This window comes from Biomphalaria glabrata, chromosome 11 (assembly GCF_947242115.1).
Source record: "Biomphalaria glabrata chromosome 11, xgBioGlab47.1, whole genome shotgun sequence".
In the NCBI taxonomy this organism is placed as follows: Eukaryota; Metazoa; Mollusca; class Gastropoda; family Planorbidae; genus Biomphalaria; species Biomphalaria glabrata.
In genome coordinates, this window is record NC_074721.1 from 33,812,085 (window position 1) to 33,836,802 (window position 24,718).

At 37.2% G+C, this 24,718-nt stretch overlaps 1 protein-coding gene across 1 annotated transcript in view; it reads right to left on the reverse strand.

Annotated features, from left to right (window-relative positions):
- Positions 1 to 24,718, reverse strand: part of LOC106066378 (thrombospondin type-1 domain-containing protein 7A-like) — a 259,155-nt gene that overhangs the window by 98,594 nt on the left and 135,843 nt on the right. Inside the window, exons 10-23 of the mRNA XM_056003832.1 lie at positions 20,593 to 20,795; positions 18,089 to 18,287; positions 16,959 to 17,157; positions 14,689 to 14,810; positions 14,361 to 14,570; positions 13,218 to 13,415; positions 12,454 to 12,581; positions 8,923 to 9,067; positions 7,821 to 7,999; positions 6,829 to 6,953; positions 5,562 to 5,715; positions 4,160 to 4,429; positions 1,754 to 1,868; positions 1,434 to 1,579 (exon numbers count right to left, since the gene is read on the reverse strand). Coding sequence (XP_055859807.1) covers positions 1,434 to 1,579; positions 1,754 to 1,868; positions 4,160 to 4,429; positions 5,562 to 5,715; positions 6,829 to 6,953; positions 7,821 to 7,999; positions 8,923 to 9,067; positions 12,454 to 12,581; positions 13,218 to 13,415; positions 14,361 to 14,570; positions 14,689 to 14,810; positions 16,959 to 17,157; positions 18,089 to 18,287; positions 20,593 to 20,795 — 2,393 coding nt within the window. The remainder of the gene's footprint in view (positions 1 to 1,433; positions 1,580 to 1,753; positions 1,869 to 4,159; positions 4,430 to 5,561; positions 5,716 to 6,828; positions 6,954 to 7,820; positions 8,000 to 8,922; positions 9,068 to 12,453; positions 12,582 to 13,217; positions 13,416 to 14,360; positions 14,571 to 14,688; positions 14,811 to 16,958; positions 17,158 to 18,088; positions 18,288 to 20,592; positions 20,796 to 24,718) is intronic.

A 24,718-nucleotide genomic window follows, 5' to 3' on the forward strand; every position in this document is an offset into this window, starting at 1 on the left:
GTAGATACATACTAAACAGATAGATGACACATAGTAGATACATACTAAACATAGATGTCACATAGTAGATACATACTAAACATAGATGACACATAGTAGATACATACTAAATATAGATGACACATAGTAGATACATACTAAACATAGATGACACATAGTAGATACATACTAAACATAGATGACACATAGTAGATACATACTAAACATAGATGACACATAGTAATACATACTAAACATAGATGAGACATAGTAGATACATACTAAACATAGATGACACATAGTAGATACATACTAAACATAGATGACACATAGTAGATACACACTAAACAGATAGATGACACATAGAGAACATATAGAAGACACAAAGTAGACACATATATGACATATGGTAAACATATAGAAGACACATAGTAGACACACATTAATCATATAGAAGACACATAATAGACACATAGAATACATAATAGACATATAGTAGACACATAGTAAACAGATAGAAGAAACATAGAAGACACATAGTAAACATATACAAGACATATAATAAACATATAGAAGGCACATAATAAATATATATAAGACACATAGTAGAACAACAGTAGACACACATTCGACACATGGAAGACACAGTCGACACATAGTCAACAGATAGAAGACACATAGAAGACACATTAGACACACGTTAGACCACATTGTCGACACATAGAAGACACATAGTAGACACATGAAGAAAGATAGTCGACACATAGAAGACACATAGTAGACACATGAAGAAAAATAGTCGACACATAGAAGACACATAGTAGACACATGAAGAAAGATATAAGACAGATAGTCGACACATAGAAGACACATAGTAGACACATGAAGAAAGATATAAGACAGATAGTCGACACATAGAAGACACATAGTAGACACATGAAGAAAGATATAAGACAGATAGTCGACACATAGAAGACACATAGTAGACACATGAAGAAAGATATAAGACAGATAGTCGACACATAGAAGACACATAGTAGACACATGAAGAAAGATATAAGACAGATAGTCGACACATAGAAGACACATAGTAGACACATGAAGAAAGATATAAGACAAATAGTCGACACATAGAAGACACATAGTAGACACATGAAGAAAGATATAAGACAGATAGTTGACACATAGAAGACACATAGTAGACACATGAAGACAGATAGTCGACACATAGAAGACACATAGTAGACACATGAAGACAGATAGTCGACACATAGAAGACACATAGTAGACACATGAAGACAGATAGTCGCCACATAGAAGACATATTGTTAGTAGTGTAATTATCAAGTAGGCTGGATTTACTTAAAAAACCCTCATGTCCAATGATAAGAACACTACATGTTTGTAAAGCAGGCAATGTAACTGTATGTTATCTGAACCAGTGGTTACCTTACCTCTATGTTACACTCACTCCACTCGCTGACATGCCACCGGTAGCACCCTCTACTATAACACGATTTACTTTGCTCGTTTTTTTCCGGGCACTTTCTGCCGTTGCCCATAGGATTTTGTAGCACGGTGCGCTTTCTTAAGGTGACACCTGCAAGAAAAGAAAACATCTCAACATTTTACATCGGTACATTTTAGATTGTAAGTTAACATTTTCACGGTGATAGGTAAAAAAATAAACAAAAATACTCGTAGGAAACAAAGAGTCCACTCTTCTTGCGAATGTGAACAAAATGCAATCGAAGCCAGTTAGAATTGTACTGACCTAGTCCACACGTGACGCTGCAAGGTGTCCAGTCTGACCAGGCTGACAAAAGGCAATCATAATCACAGGGAATCTCACACGATACACTCAATGGCTCTGTGACTGGACCAAACAGCTGCCAATAGCAAATAGGAACTTCATAAATGAAATAAAAGTCTTGTTCTACAAACATTCTAATTAGGGTTTTTTGGGTTAAAAGTGAATATTCCAATTTATACTAAACCTTAGATACCAAGTCTCAAAGCAGAATTTTTGTATTAATTACACATGCAATAACTTAAAGCAGCAACACCCGAGATACGGCCCGCGGGCCAGACGAGCTTTCATACGGCCCGCCGAAACGTCGGCACAAAATATAGAAAATCCCCCTCCCCCCCAAAAAAAATGTTCCAAATTTATCTTTACCTACGTTAGGACCTTTACTTTTTTTCTAATGGGTTACAACCAAGGCATTTAACATTTGTGCGTTCATGAAATAGGACTAAAGAATCTACTAGGAAAAGTGAATGGGTCTTTACTATTTTGTAAAACATGATACTATTGCTAGCCAACATGTTTGATTTTTTTTAAAGAAAGTTTTTGTAACTTTTCCATCATGTGGCCCGCGACACTAGTTTTGGAAATTAAAATGGCCCGCAGATTGGCTTAAAGCATACGGTCCAGAAAATTCCACCTCCCCCCTCAAAAAAAACCCACAACAAACAACTAAAACCAAATGAGTTTGTTATGAAAATAATGATCTGAAGCTCAAAGTGTATTAATCCATTATCCGTTCTACTCTTTTTTTAAAAATTAATATAGCCCTCTACGCAATCATATTCAATACTATCGCACATTTATAATAAACGAATATTCAAATTTGATTAGAGTAACAGAGTAACACCATTACTAAAATCCCTAAACTTAGAGACACCTCAGGACAGAAGAACAAAAAGTAAAGTAGTTATAATATAGAAAACATTGAACCATAATTTACAAATAGAAATACAAAACCTAAAGAAATACTCAGAAAGACACAAAGATAGGAGCTATGTATCATTCTATACGGTAGAACCAATTCGTACAAATGCTCCTTCTTCCCTAGTGCCATTAGATAATGGAATGGGTTGCTTGAATCAGCCAGGAAAACCAATGACTTAGCAGAGTTTAAATCATTGATTAACATTCGTGACTAGATTGATACATGAAATGCGTAGGACGTAATTATCTTCTTTTTTAAAGTAACATCTGTAATATATAAGATGAGATTAAGAGAGTGTCTGCCTCTGATTTGTAATGTCCTCTTATCTGAGATATCTTAAGATCTTATAAAGTCTAAAACAGCTCCTGCAACTTTACATAAATAAACGAACATTTGAAATAAACAAACGAGATGTACCATACAAAGTAGCATTTGGGGGAAAAAGATATCTGCTAACAAGTACATTACAAATAAAAAATGACGCCGCCTTTTTATTCTCTACAGAAGCAGAGCAAAGACCATTCTTACAAAGCTTATATCACCTCACTCTGTCTGGTCAAAAGTTTGTACACGTTATTTCTCCCGCATCGAATCTCGGATCAAGCTGAAACTTGGCACAACTATTTCGTTTATACGCCAACACAAGAATCAATAAAAATAATTAACAAATTCGTTTATAAACTATTAGTAATTAATCATTTTGTTTGGTATCTCGAATAACGGAAAGACGTAGGCCAGTAGGTTGAATTAGTCCCTGTGATTAGAAAGAAAAGTTTTTTTTAAAATAAGTGATAGATAGGTCTAAAAACTACTTTCACAAGCAGCTTCCTGGCGCAGTGGTTAACGTGTTGGCTTCAGGAAGCTAGGGAGGGAGACCATAGCCTTTGAGTTGGAGTTCAGGTCGCTCACTTTTGTTGAATTGATGCATTCAAAAAGCGATCACCTCCTTATTTCTCTTCCCCTCCCCCTCCACCTCTTTCCCAACTGGTCCAGTCACGTGATAGGATCATAGCGTAGTAGGAAAGATGAAAAAAATGAAATTGCGCTAGACAAAAACAACTGGTAAAAATATTTCTAATCGCACAGATGTATTGTTATTTTTATTATTATTATTTTTTTCTTTTTTACGATTAATTAGTTATTATTTACTTTTTTACTGGCAATGAGGTCAAATAGTATGTTCCGAGTCTATCCATTGGATACATCATCTGCTTGGAGGGGGGGGGGACTGATGTGTGGGCGACATCGTTCCGACCACAGCTAATGCCCAGGCATTCATCTCGTTTCCATGAGATGATCCATAGTCGCTTCGCTACTAAAGGAGGCCATAAAGTTTAAGGTAAAGATTTTTTTGTTCAAACCCTACACTCAACAAGGTTGGAATACACCTGATAACCTTTTTTAAAAAATGTTACTACAGGTACAAATACAATCAGACTTCCTACCTGTTGACATTTGTAGCTTTCCACCTTTGCCCCCGCCTCATTCCTACACATGGCGAACCTTTCCTTGTGGCCCACACCGCAGTCGGCCCTGCCCTCGTTTACCAGGCAGCTGGTCCAGTCCGACAGTTCCCAGGAGTACTCGATACAGTTCACTTGTCTCTCACAGGTCCTCTCGTCCTGCTGGGCGGTGCAGTAGCGCATCATGGCGTCATCCCTCGGCCACCTCAAAACACTTCGGTCACGTTTCTGAGTCTGCTGTCCATTGCAGGGCTGGACAGAGAGGTAGACATTAAAGACTAAGTACATAGATAAGATGTCTTAACTAATGATATGAAATTCAATTCAATTCTACCCATTCAATTCTTTTAATTCTACCCAATTAATTCTGTCGATTCTACCCAATCAATTCTGTCTATTCTACCCATTCAATTCTGTCTATTCTACCCATTCAATTCTGTCTATTCTACCCATTCAATTCTGTCTATTCTACCCATTCAATTCTGTCAATTCTACCCAATTAATTCTGTCGATTCTACCCATTCAATTCTGTCAATTCTACCCAATTAATTCTGTCGATTCTACCCAATCAATTCTGTCAATTCTACCCAATTAATTCTGTCGATTCTACCCAATCAATTCTGTCAATTCTACCCAATTAATTCTGTCGATTCTACCCAATTAATTCTGTCAATTCTACCTAATCAATTCTGTCAATTCTACCCAATTAATTCTGTCAATTCTACCCATTCAATTCTTTTAATTCTACCCAATTAATTCTGTCGATTCTACCCAATCAATTCTGTCAATTCTACCCAATCAATTCTGTCGATTCTACCCAATCAATTCTGTCAATTTTACCCATTCAATTCTGTCAATTCTATCCAATCAATTCTGTCAAACATATCCGAGGGCAGGTAGGGCTACAGCCCCGGTGTCTTCCCCAAAAAAAGGGGCATCCATAAAAGAGATAAAAATTTATCCGAATTTCAACGGGCTAGAAACTTTTTTTTTTTTTTTGCATTTTTACGGCTGTCAAAAATGTCATGATAAAGAAGTGTGGGCCTGTAGCATGCTGGGGGATAAGTCAATACAACTCCGCATTTACAACATAGCGTGTACCAAGGGCCTTACCCATTACAAACTAAAAAATATTCACTTTTTAAACTAAAATATAAATATTAACTATTGTTTTAAAAGGAAAGTGAGAATAAATGTACAAGAACTCAATTTCCTTCTTCTAAAATGTAGCCTGCTTTTAGATTTCAGGGTATACGTCATTTGTTTTTCATAAGTGGATGTTTCTTATAGGTTTAAAAAGAATTGTAGGTGCCTCAACAAAAATCCTGCCATGAGGCATCCAGTTACTTAAATCCGGCCTTGGCTAGGCCTGAACAAATCTTACTTGTCGGCATGGAGTCCAATCCGACCATTCCGACATGACACAATCTCCAGCACAAGGGAGCGAACACGGCTTTATTGTCACGGGCTCCTCGTCGTTTCCACAGTAATGGTTGTCTACCGTAGTTTCAGTGCCGTCAGTCGAGACGGAGACACACCTAAGAAGAGACAGTCCATATGAAACAACATGTTGATCATTATCATAATAAATTTTCTTGATTAGCGCAGAATAAAGTTGTTGTTTTTTTTAATCATAGAGAATTTAGCAGAGTTGTTAGTAGATCATGAACAAAAAATCAGCTTCTAATATTAAACAGATAGGCATATCTCATATACATCCGATAAATATCTGAAATATATATATATATTAGACTTATCTCATACATATCCGGGAAATGCCACAAATATGTACCAGACTTATCTCATACACATTCGATAAATATACCAGACTTCTCATACATATCCTATACATATCCCAGATATATACCAGACTTATCTCATACATATCTGATAAATATCTTAGATATAATACCAGACTTATCTCATACACATCCGATAAATATTCCAGATATATACCAGACTTATCTCATACACATCCGATAAATATTCCAGATATATACCAGACTTATCTCATACACATCCGATAAATATTCCAGATATATACCAGACTTATCTCATACACATCCGATAAATATTCCAGATATATACCAGACTTATCTCATACACATCCGATAAATATTCCAGATATATACCAGACTTATCTCATACACATCCGATAAATATTCCAGATATATACCAGACTTATCTCATACACATCCGATAAATATTCCAGATATATACCAGACTTATCTCATACACATCCGATAAATATTCCAGATATATACCAGACTTATCTCATACACATCCGATAAATATTCCAGATATATACCAGACTTATCTCATACACATCCGATAAATATTCCAGATATATACCAGACTTATCTCATACACATCCGATAAATATTCCAGATATATATCAGACTTATCTCATACACATCCGATAAATATTCCAGATATATACCAGACTTATCTCATACAAATCCGATAAATATCCCAGATATATACCAGACTTATCTCATACACATCCGATAAATAACCGGCATGCACTAAAGCCCCGTGCTGAGATTATACCCTTTTAGCAAGGTCCAGGTATCTGGACGTATTCAAGGACCTATACCAGTCATATACTAGACGTATCCAAGACATATCCAGGACATATTCCAGACTCTCACCTGAGCTGCCTTGCGTGAGTTCCTTCACCACAGGTCTTGGTGCCGTTAGGGAAACATGGGCCCCAGTCATCAGCCTTCCAGACCTTGTAGCTACAGTCTATGGTACACACTCTTGTCTGAGATTCCTGGAGATAGCCCCCAAAAAATATTTTTGAATTTGTTTTTTTTTCTTCAACAACTCAGTTAATATTTAAAATAAACACATTAGCGGGACTCAATTCAGGTTGACGTTAATTAATCTGACGGAAAGGGAGACTACTGTTGCGACAGAATGGATTCTAAATAAAACGTAAGACAATGAGAATTTCGCAATAGAGATAATAAATATGTCAAGGACTCTACAGTGAAAGATCATTTTTTGACAACAACAAAATTTTTTTTAGGATTACGAGAGTAGGGGCGTAGCAAGGGATTGTCCATCGTTTGGGTGCCCGGGGGGGGCTGACCTCTTTGGGGGCCCCTGCATTTTGCGTAATATTTAAGTTTTAATGAAAAAAAAAACACTTATTTGGGGGACCACCTCAAGTGGGGGTGCGGGGGATTTTCAAATTCTCTTCCCTCCTCCCCCACCCTAGTTACGCCACTGTACGAGAGCTAAGAAATTAGATTTTTCTAGTGTTTAGAGAGGGGGGAAAAATCCTTCTGTTTTCTTTGCACCGGGTACACCACACGGGATACTACAATCAAGAAACTCCCTATACTCCCGTATTATACCAAAGAAAATATTCATTAATTCATTAATAGTTGACTTCAAATGACTTCTGTTTGAGAAGCGCTCCGTGGGCACACAAACATACACATGTACTCGCTTTAATTTTTTCTAAGCATTTTGCTTTCATAATTCTCAGACTTCCAGAATTAGTATTTTTATAGTGAATTATTTTTTCATGAAGTCAGTTGGTTTACATAACAGATTTAAGACGAAAGCTTAAGCTTGGTGTTTTAATATCACGTTGTAAGTTTTTAAGGTTTCAATATAGCCTAGGGCTCACCTTGTCGTTTCCAAACATAAATGGACACTTGCGTCCACCATTCGAAGGCAGTGCCATGATACGCCTTTCCCTGTGCTGGATGCCGGACCCACAATACACGCTGCAGGCACTCCACGATGTCCACTGTGTGGTCTCACAGTCCACTGGACATGGGATAGTACAGGCCTTCTCCTGGGGCTCTGAGTTTAACATTACATTATTGGCATTATTATCGTTACCGTCACCTGTTGTTATGGTTAAGTAATCATAATACAACTACACTTGCTCTTCAGTAAATAAAGTCTCATTTCATCTTAGTTCTACAAGAAAAATTGAAAGCGATGTAAGATTTATTGACGTATCGACACAAATTGTACAGTACTCTGGGCGGCTAATAGAAGAAATTAAAAACAAAAATATTTCTATGCGCAATCATTCAGGAGTACCAGTCAACTTATGAATTAAATTGAGTAGTTTTAAAAATTTAAATCTGTAATAAACACCTACGTCAGGATCAAGACTGACACTCACCCGATGATGCTCTAGCTATTGGACTTCCTGATATTGTTTGCCTTTGAGGAGGCACAAGCTGATAACTATTATCATTTAAACCTTTAGTAGATCTACACAATTTCCTTTCTGCTACTTTGATCAGTTATAGGGAACAGAGACTCACAGTTAAAGAATTGCGTGCGCTTAGGATATCTGAATTTGTACTCAACGTCTAAGCATCAGTGGAATGGGGACACTACCCTAAAACCCCTAACCCTATGGTCCATAAATCATTAAGTTACACGTCCACCACATCGGGCATTTGGCGTAAACTAAAGGGAGTTTCCTTTTAATAGAAAATAAAAACAGACCTTCAAATGCAGGGTGGAAACCATAACCAATTAGCCAGGTATACTGTCAGTGAGTTTATACCTTGCATACTTTCAATTTTATATCTTTTCCCAAGAGACAAAAAACATGGACGAATTTTTTTTTTTTTGCTAGGCTAATAACAATCTTTTAGTTCACATTAGGTCATAATGACACAGTGAACTACCTAGAATGTATATCGGCCAGTGCGGCCCACACCTCGCGCACGAACCCTTGGTACTCTACTGTACGGACCACTTACCACTGCACCTGGTGTGGTCGGAAAGATTTGGATTCTGGCAATACTGTGTCATGTACTGTTTCCCAGTGCCACACGAGTTCAATGATCCAAGGGCAGTTAAATCCGAGGAGTTCGATCTTCCGTATATATCATCTATGTAGGAGGGCTGTAAAGAAAAATGCTTAGAATAAAATACTATTGAAATATACTGACTGTAAAAGCTTTCCTTTGAAATGAAAAGGCAGTTTAATCAATAGCTTAAACATTTTTGTTAGCTGCATATTTATTAGAAATATTTATTATAACTGGTAAGTTCCTTTCAAACTAAGCGATACATAAATTACAGAAAGCCATCTGTTGTGAATATCTGAAATATAATAAATACTTTTAAAAAATAAGACAATATCTCCTTTATACATCTTATAGAGCGATTATTCAGCTCTTAATCAATGAATGTTAGATCAAAACATTATTTTAGCCCCTCTCTTGAATAAAAACAAACAACAACCTTTAGTAAAGCGAATGCATCAATCTAGACCTTAAGGTCTAGACATGGTAGACGGTGCGCACAATGTCCCTGAGTATGAACTTATTTAGTTCACCTCGGTTAAATGAATGCGGAAATACCCGAAGACGCAAAGTCTGTTCAAGATAAATATTTTGTGGTTCTCTATTTATACTTAGAAAAATGATTACGGTCAAACAAGTTTTCTCAATTTAGCCATAATCATTAGCCTCCTTCAGTCGTGAAACGACTATGGTTCATCTCGAACACTTTTTCGTATGGCTGTGGAGCCCTATTTTGGAGAGACACTCCTGTCCACATATATTGCATGTCAAGGTGGCTTTCGCTTTGGTGGTAGTGCAGCTGGCCATTTTCTGTGTGGCACGCTTTTCTTCAATGGAAACTCCGATGGTTTTGACAATTTTTAATATAATATGTGTTTTGACTTACAAATAATGAATATAGTATTCTTTTTTTTTAAATTTGCAATAATAAATTAGTAATTGATGTTTTTCTGACATATTTTTTCTGCGCATCCAAAACGATCAGATTTTCACCGGGTTTCTATGTGACGTCACACTTACCTATTAATTTAATCTAGTGACTTATTGTATAACGGTAGACCACGCAGTAAAGTTTACATTCTCGTAAAAAAATATATCTTCGTCTATGCAGTTAGATCTAGGATCTTGTAAGCAAAGAAAAAAATGCGTGTTGAAAGTAGGTTTACATGCTTGACTAACCACGGCAGTGTGTATCTTCTCGCCTGACCACTCAACACTATCGCTTGGTTGTCTTGTCATGACCGACTACACGTAGTCTAGACTAGCCTTACACTGACCAGTTTGTTAGAATCAGTCAGACACACGACCTATTTACTTCTTGGGACAGGAACGGGCTTAGATGAAAATGTTACTTTTTTCTCGAGTTGGTTGTCCTAACACTTTTAGATCTCTCTCTCTATATATACAACTGACGATAGTTCTGGACCAGGCCGTCACTAAGCCTAACAGCCTAACAGCTACTGTAAGAATGAAGCGATACGATTGGTTAAATGTAGTTTCTGTTTCAGTATTGTTGAGGGAAGTGACGTATGCCTAACCTAAAACAAAATCTCAAAGAACCCCGTTTTTTTTGAGATGTCAAGAATTTACTGTCTAATTTATTAAATATAAATGTTTCTTAGCATTTAAATACAAAATGGTAAAATGTTTACTATTACAACTTTTTACGCAGAATGTTAAATATGTCAATAACTCAAATTTGAAAAACCATCGAAGTTTCCCTTTCAAGAATCGAGGCCCATGTTTTCTCGCTTTCTGTAGCTTTCTTGGTCACCGTCTCTCTCCAATTAATGCGGTCTAGGGCTATGTCTTCGCAATGGTCAATATCAATGTCTACTGATTTGAGGTCCCGTTTTATCACATCTATGTTTAGCCAACGATGTACATTAACTGTCAAATTTGTAGGAAAATCGTTAGAGCCGTTTACGAAAATCGCGTCTACCCAAGCTTGGTTTAGGCTTATTGAAGAAAAGACTGGAATAGTGGTATTGGAAAAAAAAGAGGTACTCCTTTCATACCTTATGTTTCACGTTTGTTAAATGTTTTACACATTTCGGATGTTCCTTTAGAGTTAAAGATAGTTTACTTCCTAGTCCAAACCTCCCACAGGACGACGGGGGATAGGAGCGGGCAGGGTTTGAACCCGGGACAATCGATAAGTTGAACGACAGTCCAGCGCGCAAACCGCACGACCAGGCAGCCAGATTCAAACGGCTGTTGATGAATAGATCTTGTGCTTCTATAGGCTTTTATGGCTCAGCTTGGCCAGCACTCCAACCAACTGCCTTTACTTTCCCAAAGTAATGTCAGGTACTTATCATGACTCATGGGCGTCCTAAAAAATCCCGAAATGACACATTCGCAGTCTACAGAAACATTCAAAACCGAGACCCTCAGTTTGGAGTCAAGATCACTACCTCTGAGCCAACACCATCTAATAACGAGATATATATATATATATATATAACACACAAAGAATGGCAGCTTTAAACATTTAGAAACAATAGTAACCCTTCCCCTCACCATGTTATGAGACTAACTAAATAAATATTAAAAGAATTGGATATTTCCAGCATTCACTGGGAATCGACCTCCAGTGTTGATTACGTTTATTCCCCAGTAGACGCTCTGGTTAGGTTTTAACTCTTTCTCTCCTATCCGACGATACAAACGTTGATTCCATCAGAATGTGGTAAATAATTGCGGAGAGAAAGAGTTAATAGTTTAGTAGACGAAAAGGAACAACGTAAAACACTAGGCAGTGAGAAATAACTAGTGATGATACAGGTCAGTGCACACATGAAAAACAAAAAAAAAGGAAAGTTTCCCTTAGAGACCTTGTGGTCTATAGGGTTGATGATGTAAAGGTCATCTGTTTCTGTGGCTTACGGTTAACGTGGGTGTCATGTGGTCAGCACAACGAACAATCGCTTTTAACTTTCCCCAAATAATGTCAGGTACCTGTGTGGACTCGGAGGCGCCAAAAGATCCCGAAATTAAAAATATCAGTCTTTACTAGGATTCGAACGCTGGACCCCCCAGTTTTCAAGCAAAGCGCTTTATTGCTCAGCCACCCTGCCTCCTCAAAGGATAAACATAACAGAACCTTAACATTTGTTCTTCTTTGTCTTACTATCTTGTGTTTTCAGCTAATAAGGTTTATTAAATATAAAAAAATGGTTGAAACAAAGCTTATCTAATAGGAAGAACCATGACATTACGGCCACACCTATCACGAAGTAGCATTTATTTCCGTTTTTCGATACCAAACAAAATAATTGATTATCTGGCGATATAAATGTTCAAACAGAGTTAATATAAGTTTTGTAAAAATCATTGTCAATTATGACAAAGTTTTTAGTTCAAGGAAGGGTCTTGAAAACATAGCGAGGTACTAAAACATTCTTGCCATTCTCTTCTCAATGAATTAACTAATTAACCCTTAGTGTCGAGAAGTTTGAGACGATTGATAAAGTAACTTACACGCAAGGTGGGTGGATCGATGATACAGTCTGACCAGGCTCCCATACTGATGGCTTCATGGTCCGAACAGACACATGACTCTTTCTCCATAGCGGAATCTTGACATTCTTTCAGTCTTTTACTGTCACCTGAAAACAAAACAATCAATTCTTCAATTAGAAAGCTTCAATTCCACAATTGTGACTGTAGTGTAGACCTTGGAAGGTCATTACTGTTCAACCTCATTATCTGTAGTGTACACCTTGGAAGGTCATTACTGTTCAACCTCATTGTCTGTAGTGTACACCTTGGAAGGTCATTACTGTTCAACCTCATTGTCTGTAGTGTACACCTTGGAAGGTCATTACTGTTCAACTTCATTGTCTGTAGTGTACACCTTGGAAGGTCATTACTGTTCAACTTCATTTTCAGTTGTGTGCAGCCTTTTCATTCATTGCAGCCTCACAGGTCAGTAGTGAGTAGACTTACAGGTCAGACTTACTGTACAGCCTCACTGGTCAATGTGACCAAACAGTCAGGACAGTACTGTGCAGCCTAACTGTTCAGAATTGTGTAGCCTCAAAATGTCAGTACTGTGTAGTCTCAAAATGTCAGTACTGTGTAGTCTCAAAATGTCAGTACTGTGTAGTCTCAAAATGTCAGTACTGTGCAGCCTCAACATGTCAGTACTATGCTGCCTCAAAATGTCAGTACTATGCAGCCTATGTTGTAAAGAAAATGTAACAGAAACATCTCAATTTGCATATGTCAGTGATAGAACTTACCAACTATAGGTCGGTATCTCATCCTCTCACACCAAGGGTAGCATGGCGTCCACGGGGACCAGTTCTCAAACTGGCATTCGGACTCACAAGGAACGTGGCACTTCTCCGTAAGGTCTGGCAGGAATCCGAGGTTCTCAAGGCACACACTGATGGCCGCATCGTTGATGACCTGATTGTTGGCGTGTTTGCACTTCACATCTGGAAGCAATAACACGAGAAAACACGAGATAACACGAGAAAGCACGAGATATGAGAGATCGGAAAATCAAATCGCAACGTGAGCCTTAGGAGTAGTTTTATAATATAACATAACATAAGACATAACATAAAATAACATATTATAACATAATATAACATAACAAAACATTAACAAGACATAGCATAACACAACATAACATAACATGCATAACATAACATAAAATAATATAACAAAACATTGCTTAAATAACATAACATGATATATCGGGAAGCGTTGTCGAGGGGCTAAGTACGCTTCAACTTGGCTTGGCTACCTATGAATGCTCGAGGTTCGACACCTGACTCAAGCAGAGTTGTGTTTACTGAGCACCTAAAGGCAGCACGGAAAACCTTCTCCCATATCCTCCTCCACCCCCCACCCCCCATCACTTGTCCACAAACGAGATTGGACCATACCGCTCTAAGCATGCTCTAAGCATAAAAGTGCTATATAAAAGCTATATTTAAAAAAAATAAATTCATATAACAAATTATAACATACCATCACATAACATACATTACATAACATACATTACATAACATACATTACATAACATACATTACATAACATACATTACATAAAATACATCACATAGCATACATTACATAACATACCATCACATAACATACCATCACATAACACATCTCAAAAACAATCCCATAGACCTACTATTTAAGACTGAGACCTATTTCCCTAACAGTTCAGCTTTCTTTCAGAAAAGAGTAAACTAAGACTAACTCTAACCTAGATTGTACAGACGGCTGACCGATGGTTCTATCATAATTTTTTGGAAGCCAACCAGAAATACCATTTGAAGATTAACAGCATTAAGACACTGACCACAGTCAAAAACCATAATTTATGTAAGTAACTGTACAATTGGTCTAGAAATTAAATGGACTCACGCCTTGCCCTTAAGCCATGACCACATCGCGGAAATTCCGGAGCCAAAATGCAGTCGCTCCAGTCAGACATTTCCCAGTAGTAACTTTGGCAGACGGGAAGCTCCAGGCAGGACTGCTCCTCCACAAGGTCACTGGGGCATGCTACTCCGCTGTTAAGGGGTTGCTGCAGAATGTATCGTTTCCGGATTTGAGTGGGATAGATCTGTCGAGCTTTTGAGATTGATAAAAAAAACATTTTAAATAACAAATAACAGATACAAAACAGATAAGTAACATGTACTAGAAAAGAGAGAAAACACATGCAATAGTACAAAAAAGTCTTCCTTACCCTGCAAAGGCAAACAGGTGACCCCACACGCTGACCAGTCTGACCACTCTGTCAGCTCGCAATCTGACGGACATGGCACAACACAGGTTTGCGTCATGACAGGTTGTATCTTCTCTAAGCACCTGTTGGAAAGGCAAGAGATGGACACTGTCACTGTCTTTGTCACTACTAGAAAACTAACACACTAGGAACCACGAAGTTTGGAAGCAGACATTTAAATAATAAACATAGCAATCATAGTATAAAATGCACTAACGCTGAAAAGCAACATAAAAAAACAACAGCAAAATACTATTATTTATTTACTTTGAACAAAAAAGGTATCTATCGATATATCAAACATTGTTATAGTTCTTTCAAATGCAAGTTTCGAGAAATATTCTCTTTGACCTCCACCAGTCGCAAAACGACAAATGATCGTCTCAAAGAAATTTGATGAAAGCCTTGACATCAGTCGCAATGTGTAACAATGTCTGGCAGCGTATGCGTCATCCAGATCGCGACGATCCGTGGTGGCGGTTAAGGAGGTCAGAACAAGCAATCATTGCACAATGTAGGACGAACATTGTCCTGTTGGGGCCTATTTTGCCCGGTTCAGCCCGAACTATGACTCCCGATGCCGTCACTGTGGAGAGAGCGTCGAAACAGTGTCGCATGTCTTGTACGAGTGTTCCCAGCTCCGAGAGCTAAGGGGGAAGGTGTCTGAGCAGTCACTCGACTTGTATGGTAGGTACGAGGTATTACGCTGAACAGCCCAGTTTCTTGCCGAGCACTATGGGAGCATTGAGTCCTTCCTGCTCTGATTTTTCAATAGGAGTTCAACTTAGGTACCCATAGTCTGGAAATAAATGCTACTTATTGAGAGCTGTGGCGAAGTTATTTCCCTTTTTACGTTTTGTTAACTCCCCCCCCCTTTTTTTTTTCCCATTCTCGGATCAAGTTGAAACTTTGCTCAATTAGTCAATCTATCTATATCTAAATTGATTAATTAAATATTATTATTATTAACCTACTCCTTAGGCTCACGTTGCGATATGATTTCCCGATCGGAAGTTTCCTCTCATATCTCGTGTTTTCTCGTGTTATCTCATATTTTTTCGTGTTTTTCCGTGTTATTGCTTCCAGATGTGAAGGGCAAACACGCCAACAATCAGGTCATCAACGATGCGGCCATCAATGTGTGCCTTGAGAACCTCGGATTCCTGCCAGACCATACAGAGCAGTGTCACGTTCCTTGTGAGTCCGAATGCCAGTTTGAGATCTGGTCCCCGTCGACGCAATGCGACCCTCGGTGTGAGAGGCCCAGGTTCAGATACCGACATATAGTTGGTAAGTTCTATCACTGACATATGCAAATTGAGATGTTTCTGTCACATTTTCTTTACATTAATTTATTAATTAATTTTCTTTTTATATATATTGAAAAGGGAGATTTTTCATGCAATATTGACATATACGGCAGCGGCTCTCCCTTAGATAAAAATTGTTTAAAAAAAAAGTATTTTTTTTTAGATTTTGCTAATTTTTTTCCGATAGTGAAGAGTTCATGGCCTTGGATGACCTCTCTCTCTCTCTATGAATTGAGTTTGTGGTACAACTTTCCTAAAACGTATTATACTAAGTTCCCCTTTCAGAGCTTGCAATCTTTAGGACAGAGGGCAATCTATTGGGTAGATGATGTAAAGGTCATCTGATTCTGTGGTCAATGGTTTACGAGGGTGTCATGTGACCAGCACAACGACCAACCGCCTTTACTTTCCCTAACTAATGTCCACTGGGCTGACTCAGAGGCGCCCAAAGATCCCGAAATTAAAAATCTCAATCTTCACCAGAATTCGAACCCAGGACCCAAGCGTGTTACCACACAGCAACGCGCCTCCAAAAAAAAAAAAAATTGAAAGTATAAAAAAAATTCAATCTCATTTCTTTATTTGAAGCTAACACTTACTTTTAATACACAAGTTCTATGAAAACTGGATTTGAATGTAGAATTACAAAAGCACCTTTTTTATCTTTCGTTCATCCAACATCCACATATCCAGACATCCACACTACATCAAGACATCAAGACATCCAGACATCAAAACATCCAGATATCTACATATCCAGATATCTACATATCCAGATATATCTACATATCCAGATATCTACATATCCAGATATATACACATGTCCAGATATCTACATATCCAGATATCTACATGTCCAGATATCCACATATCCAGATATCCACATATCCAGACATCCACACAACGGTTCCAATGACTTACTTGTACGATGGGGCGCGGACCTTCCTGGCCGTAAAACAATCCACATTGCGTGTCTGTGTCCCTCTCCCGCACTTGGAGCGCTCCTGTTCGAGTACGCAGGTCCCCCAGCTGGACACTTCCCACTGGTAGGTCTCGCAGTCTTGGAGTACAGGGCACGGCTCCGTCTGGCGGAGATTGCTCTGATATGGACAGGAACGACCTGGAGATTACAAATAAAGAAAAGCTTGAAACCCATTAAAAAACATGAATTGGCAACATAACAAAAGATTAGCACTGAATAACGAAAGTGTACAGTCCAGAAAGAATTTCTGTTTGTTATTGGCTTCACTAAAGAACAATGCTACTACATAAGTCTACTACATTTGGTTCATTTCATCTCACGTTGAATGTGTCTATATAGTAATAAAGTCTCTATGTTTGTTTACGAAGAAGTTATTCATTTTATTTCAAGTTTTATATGTTAAGATTCTTCTTCATCTTCTAGCCAGCTTTATTGCTGCTGAGCTGTGAGCTCTTTTGCAGACTGTGCCAAGGAAAAAAAAGTGTGCTGTTTTCTTCAGTTGTTCAGCATTGCCGTACAGGGTGTTGGTTATGTTGGGCTGTAGTGGAAATAGGGTCTGCCTAAGGTGGATTAGGGAGGGGCATTCAAAGAGGATATGATTTACGGTTTCAAAGGGGTGGGTGCAGTGTCTGCAAAAGGGGAGTTGTGTGGAGTTTATTTTGCTCAGGTGGTAATTTAGTAAGTTAAGATATAATACGCTTATTGCGGTTTAGTTGTCTACCAGCAGTTTGGTGCTACAAATCAACGACCCTCTACGACAGGTGTGATCAGGCAGTCTCCTATAGGTTAAATGAAAAAGCTCCAGATCGACTTGTGTGGTGTCCTAACTGGTCAACAGACTAATGGATAGGTGAAAGGGAATCAATTACAAGTCTGCTATGAAATTTTCATCTCGCGCCTTATCCAACTTGTCGTATGATCAGAAAAAACTTGCTTTGAAAGTCTAAAGGAAATCATTTGGCCTAATTCCATGTTGGTTTGTTTCAAAAATTAGTTTTATTCGTAACTTCATTTCTGTTTCCTCTAGGCAAAAATAAATAAATAAATAAATAAATAAAAAAAATCTCACCTTGGAGTTGTGTTGATAATATTTGTCTGGTTCGTGTCCTGACCACTCGGCCACCCAGTTGGATGTCACAAGGATTGGGACAAGATGACCAGCTGCCCCATTCTGAGACGATGCAATCTTCTGGACAAGGAACGTAACAGTTGGCCCAGTTCTGCTCAGCCTGGAGATTCTCATGGCAAAACCTTTCTCGAACTTTCGCCTTCAGAAAAATAAATATTCAAGTTTATTTAGGATTTATCATACATTTAAAATACACATTTTTATTGATTTTTATTATATTTATTGATAATAGTAATTGTCAATTTTAAATCATACTTGTTTAATGATATTTAATGAGATTTAGTGCTGTACAGTCATTCATAATACAATATCGTTTTAACCATTTATATATAAGTATGTTTATAAATATTAAATAGTATTTAGTTTTACATTATGGATTTATTACATTTATATATATTTGGGGATGTTTAGTAATAATTAGTGATATTTAGAGATAGTTATTTATGATAAGTTCAGATTAGATATATTAAATTATTTTGAATGATATGTAGTAATATTATATTATATTTAGTGATATTTAATGAAATTTAGTAACCTTTAGGGCATGTTTATATTTAATAAAATTGAGTTATATTTTGGGGATTTTTAGCAATATTTATTGATATCTAGTGATATTGATTTATATTCAATTATATTGTATTATGATAAGATAAGATCCTTTTAATTGGTCCATTCAAATGGAAATTCCGTATGACTACAATCGACCACCACAGCGTAACCACTGTTGCTACTATTTTAACAAGTATCATTATTAATATTAAATGATATACAATGACAGTAATGATATTGAATATTTTGCTTAATTGAACTAAATAGTTCCATGTGAATTAGTGAGCTTATATAGGATTTAGAATACTCAAAGCCAGTGGCGTCACTCGGATTGTTGTCAGCCTGGTGCGGTCCTCTCCGCTCACACACCACCAATGACGCCACTGCTCAAATGTACAATATTAAATCAGTGGTTCTCAGACATTTTTTTCTCGTTGACCCATTTTCGCTTTTCGTTAGACTCAGCTTAATTAATATTTCATTTCTGCAAATTTATCAACTTCAACTGTGTGTTTATTTTCACTGATTTCTAAGACGTAAATTTTATGAATAAAATTGAAATCAAAGAAAAGTAAATACAATTTAACATCATTACATGAATTAACCAAACTAAAAATAAACGCTAATTGGTATAATAAGATTTCATTATTGAGCTTCAATTAAGTTACGCTTAATATTGTAAAATTCTTGCTTAGTGATGTCAAGTTTGCTTTTATTAGAAGATTGACAATCTTGCTAAAACCCTTGTCCTCTAAATTTGAAGATAAAAAAAAAAACAAATATACTTATATGAACATTACATAATCACGTAGAATGATTTTGAAGCCACAAGAGCTGATATCTTTTAAATTGAAATGGTAATATTAATCTCTTCTACATCATCATCATATGGATTGATTATCCATTAAGGTGTTACCATATTAAGAATATCCTCAAACATTAGCTGAAAATTGGAAAAGAGGGCATTTAAATATTCGACATAAGTCAAAACATCAGCTTCCTGACAGTTTTACAGCTCTAGATTTGGAAATTGGGAAGCTTCGCCACATCGAATGTTTTGCTTTATAAATGGGATTTTCTAAGAAATGTTGAAATGATTGACTTCGTTTTAATCAAATTAAGTTATAAACTTGTAACAAGTTTTTCAGATAGACTATTATTTTTCCTTTTTTTACAGTATTAATATACAAGCGGATCTTAAGCAACCAAAAACCTCGAAGCAGTGTAAACAACGAGAAAATATTGTCAAACTTAAGCCTTCGTATTTCAGTGTGAAGGAGCAGTTAATAAATGTTCAGGACGAAAACCAGTTCTTCACGAGTTTCTTCATGGACTGTGTCAGTACTGATACCATTATATATTAAACTTTTTGGAATATTTAAATGTAGATGACTCAGCCGCTTTACATTCATCTAATTCTAAAATGTCTTGTTTGTCTTTGGTTAAATTGAACTCAAGATCAGTAGTAATTCTCCCGAACAGACAGACGACAGCAATCTTCTGCTAGTCAACAACTCAGCACACCAAACTCGATATATTACACAGGAATTAAGTCAAATATCAAATAATCATTACTGTCAACAATTATTTCTAGACTGGGCCATGTTAAATATTAGTTTCAGCAGATAGACACAGTTAAGATATTTAAATACAATGTTAACATTTAAAAAATGCCTTCCAATAACAGTGTTAAAATTCCAAGGACTAAGGTGCAAATATGAGTTCCACAATAGAAGAACTCCAATTAATTTGTTCACTTTCGTAGACCCCTTGGAAGTTGTCGTAGACCCCTGCGAGTCTATGTAGTCCACTTTGAAAACCACTGGTCTAAATTAGTTAAATAGTTAGACCTTTTGTACTTAACGATCGTTTAAGTTCTAAATGCGCATACCTACCCCAAGTCTATTAAGACAGACAGCCTTTCTCAGTTGAGTTCCTTCGCCACAGCCGCCCCTGACGGTGGCCTCGCAGAGTCCAAGCGTGATGTTCCAGGTGAAACAAGGCTGAGGTTCACACATCCTGGTCTCGCTGACGTGGGGGCATGGTTTGCCTCCTGAGCCTGGTAATGTGAGGATCACTCTGGTTCTAAATCGTTTACCTGTTCAATATGAAACAGATTATACATTACAGTACAGTGTTCAATAGCAATGGATTCTTCTGTAACTTTACTGAATTAAACACACTCCGTGTGTACTTGCCAGATTCTGTTTATGCCATGTAACATAAGAAAATTTTTTTTTTTTTTTTCGAGATTTGTTCTAATCCAAAATTATGACAATTTCAAACATTTTTTGCCCTAAAATAAAATACAGTCTACAGTTTTTGATCAATATTTGTATTATTGTCAGGGTTTTTACGATAGAGGGTGTTGTGGCTGAATGGTTGAGAGCTTTACTTCGAACCTGGGGTACTGGGTTCGTATATCGGCAAAGACTGGAATATTGGGATATCTAGGGCGCACCTGAGTCCACCCGAATCTATTGAATACCTGGGGAAAGTCAAGGCGGTAGGTCGTTGTGCTGGCCACATGACACCCAGCGCGTTAACCGTTAGTCAGAGAAACACGTGGCATTTTCATCATCTTGCTTATAGATCGCAAGGTCTGAAAGGGGAACTTGTTTTGTTTTGTTTTGTTTACTTTTTACGAATAAGAAACGAATAGATTTTTTTTTTTAATTAAAGGGATGAAACTCATTGTAAAGCTTTACCAGATTCAATTCTCTCCCCTTGATTAATATTACCCACCAGTTTTCTATGGTAGAAAAAAACATTGACTCTTGTCCTTATGGACTTTGGAGTGTAGAGACAAAATCTATGTCAGTTCGGGTCAAGTTACGAGACATAGCCAGTTACACAGGAAGTATCACTTAGTGTGTAGCAGCGTTTCTCAAACTCTAGGTCGTGCCCCCTAGCCAAGCGGGCGGGTGGGAGGTGCTGATAACTTTTCGGGAGACAAAAAAAAAAGTTTTCCTTTTAATTTTTGTCAAAGTTTGAATATTAAACAAATGAAATGACAATTTTTCATACATTAAAATATTTAGAATAAAAAGTTGCTATTTTATCTTCTACGACAGTTCATTGAGTACAAAAAACCTAACCATATTCCGTATTTGCAAGAGGCTTCTGATACGATATCAAGTCCAAACTTAATGAAGATGGCAGATCAGGTATTTCCCCTAACGCGATTCTTCTCTAATTGTTGTATCAGAGCGTCCGTGTGCCTGCTGTATGTTGTACACTGTTAGGCTGAGGACGTTTGTGTAACAAACAGAAAAACTGAATACAAAGCTGTTGTTTTGACGATCACTCGTATCAAAGACGCGAGGAGCTATATTAACATTGAATGTCTCTCCTTCTTAATGAGACTTAATTTGTCAAGTCCCACTCTTTGTATTATTCAACTCCTTTTGACATGCGCTTTTCTGACTATGAGAAAGTGTGTTGCTTTCTCCAGGAGAATGGATTTCTGAAGTTCTGAAGAGCTTGAGGCCAGGGCCCTGCTGACTCAGACTCCATACCATCTCCAGATAGAAATTTTAATAGTATAGGTAAAAACGTAACTTTTTTTTTTAAAACCAATTTTTTTTTTCGAACAAGAATTTACAAAGTTAACGGACTAGCTTTAATGAACATTCGTACGTATATATGTATTCCACTCATATTGAAATTTATGTGGAATGAAAACCCGGAAAATTGTGCGATATCTGGCGATGTCCTTCCCACAGCGCCTAACGAATCTTCAAAAGCTCTCAGTTCATTATAGGCCTTGATGCTGTCCTTAACTGAGCCCCCATACAAAAAGTGGTTGGGTATCCCTGCCTTTAAACCATAGACATACAGGCGGCATATTCTTTTAATATAAACCAGAATAGTCTTAGGTGACAAATCGTCTCGCCAGCGCTCTATCTCCACGATTTTTACTTTAAACAAAAGATGGTTCCACCATCGTCATCAATCACCAGGTCTCCATTGGAACGGAAGCTAATTAAAAATTCTGTCTGATACAAATTGGAAGCTGAGTCTGCCAATGTCGTACGTTTTGTTTCTCCCCCCCCCCCCATGCCAACCTTTATTTTTAGTATAAAAAAACTCTTGTAGCCTTTATGTAAATCAAATCAATATTTAAAAAAAAAATCTTTATACACTTAAAACTTTCATCACATGGATCTGTCTCTTGTATTTTATTTTTGACTCAGTGAAACAGGAGCAGATAACTGAAACCAATAAACATGACTGGACGAGTTATCGAAAATGACCGTATAAGGACAACTATGTAACAGACTCGTTTCGCCAATGTAACCAAATCTAGGGAGGTAATCCAGTGTAGCAGCTAACGCAGACGTCAGAAGTAATTAACATAAATTAGAAGCGAAGTTAGTTTCAAACGATAATAAAGCAATTAAGTGTTAATACAAACAATCGACTAGAAATAAGATGTACTTACGAGTAATTACATTCTTCCAATCATTACAGTACAAGGGGAGAATCATATAACCGCAACGGCCATATATTCTCAGTGTAATATCCAATGATACTAAAGAATATATGAGAATCACGACAGTCCTATTACAAAATGACTAAGGATGGGAACTATCCTATTATAGCGCTATGTGAACAATGAAAATATGTATCGTTTTTATGGCACGATGAGGAATTTGGCGCGAAAAATTATTGGTTTCATTAAAAAGTGCAAAGACTCAAAAAAACAACAACAAAGATTTACTGCTGCAGGGGTAAACGACTTCATAGAAAATACGAAAAACATGCATATATGTAAAGTAAAACAAAGGACGTTTGGGCCACGAGGCCTTCATCAGCTACAAAACAAACAAAAAAATAATAAAAAATTAACACAAAATATTTTTTGTCCTTTGTTTTACGTGTTCCGGCAGGGTTACATATATGCATGTTTTCTTTTTCGTATTTTCATAAAAAGTGATCAAGTTTTGACTTAGAGTTTTAGGACGAAAAGCGAAAAGTAAACAGACTACTTCTGAAGACTCAAGTGACAGGTTTTAGGGACGTAGAGATTTAACCTGATGGCATTCGACGGTTCCCTTCATTATTATTAAACTTGTTAATTGGTATCGTTCATCAGCGTCATGTATATGTGTATTGTTGGCCTTTCGATTGTGTTAACTGATTTCATTATTGGAGTCACACCTTCGTTTTTGTCGACCTGAATGAACGTAACGCGGAAGCGCCTGTGGCCTAAGAAGATTTTTAATGAAATTTTATTGGTCAACGAGTTTACATTTATTTTTTTAAACATATTTATTATCAACTTTATAATTATTTATTTGTTTAAATGCTTTTTTATTTTTTGAAATAGTTATAGGACCGGTGGCTGAGTGGTAAAGCGCTTGGTTTCCGAACTACGGATCCGATGTTCAAAACCTAATGACTGGAATTTCTAATTTCGGGATTCTTAGGGCGCCTCTGAAACCACCCAGCTCTAGTGGGTACCTATCATCAGTTGGGGAAAAGTAAATGTGAAGTTCGTTGTGCTGGATACATTAAAACCCTCATTAACCCTCGTGGTCGAGAGGCTAAGTACGCTTGGCTTGGCTACCTTTGTAGGGGGCTCGAGGTTCGACACCCGACTCGGGCAGAGTTGTGTTTACTGAGCGCCTAAAGGTAGCACGGAAAACCTACTCTTAGATACCCCCTCCGACCCACTGGTCCACAAAAGAGATTGGACCAAAGCGCTCTGAGCATGCTATCAGCATGAAAGTAGCGCTATATAAAAGCTATAATTAATTAACCTTTGACCACAGAAATAGACATTTAGAACATCTACCCAATAAATGGCAAGGTCTGAAAAGGGAGGGAACTTCGATTTCTGTTTTATTGAAGAGGACACGTACTTTTAACAATATTCTTTTAGGATTAGGATAGTTAGCTCCCTTTTATTATCTGACTAAACTCACGCATGTCTGTAAACATGATTGTGTGTGCTGACTAGGAAAATGAACATGGATTTAGTTTGAATTGCGTAACAAAAGCTTTCAAGCTCATTAA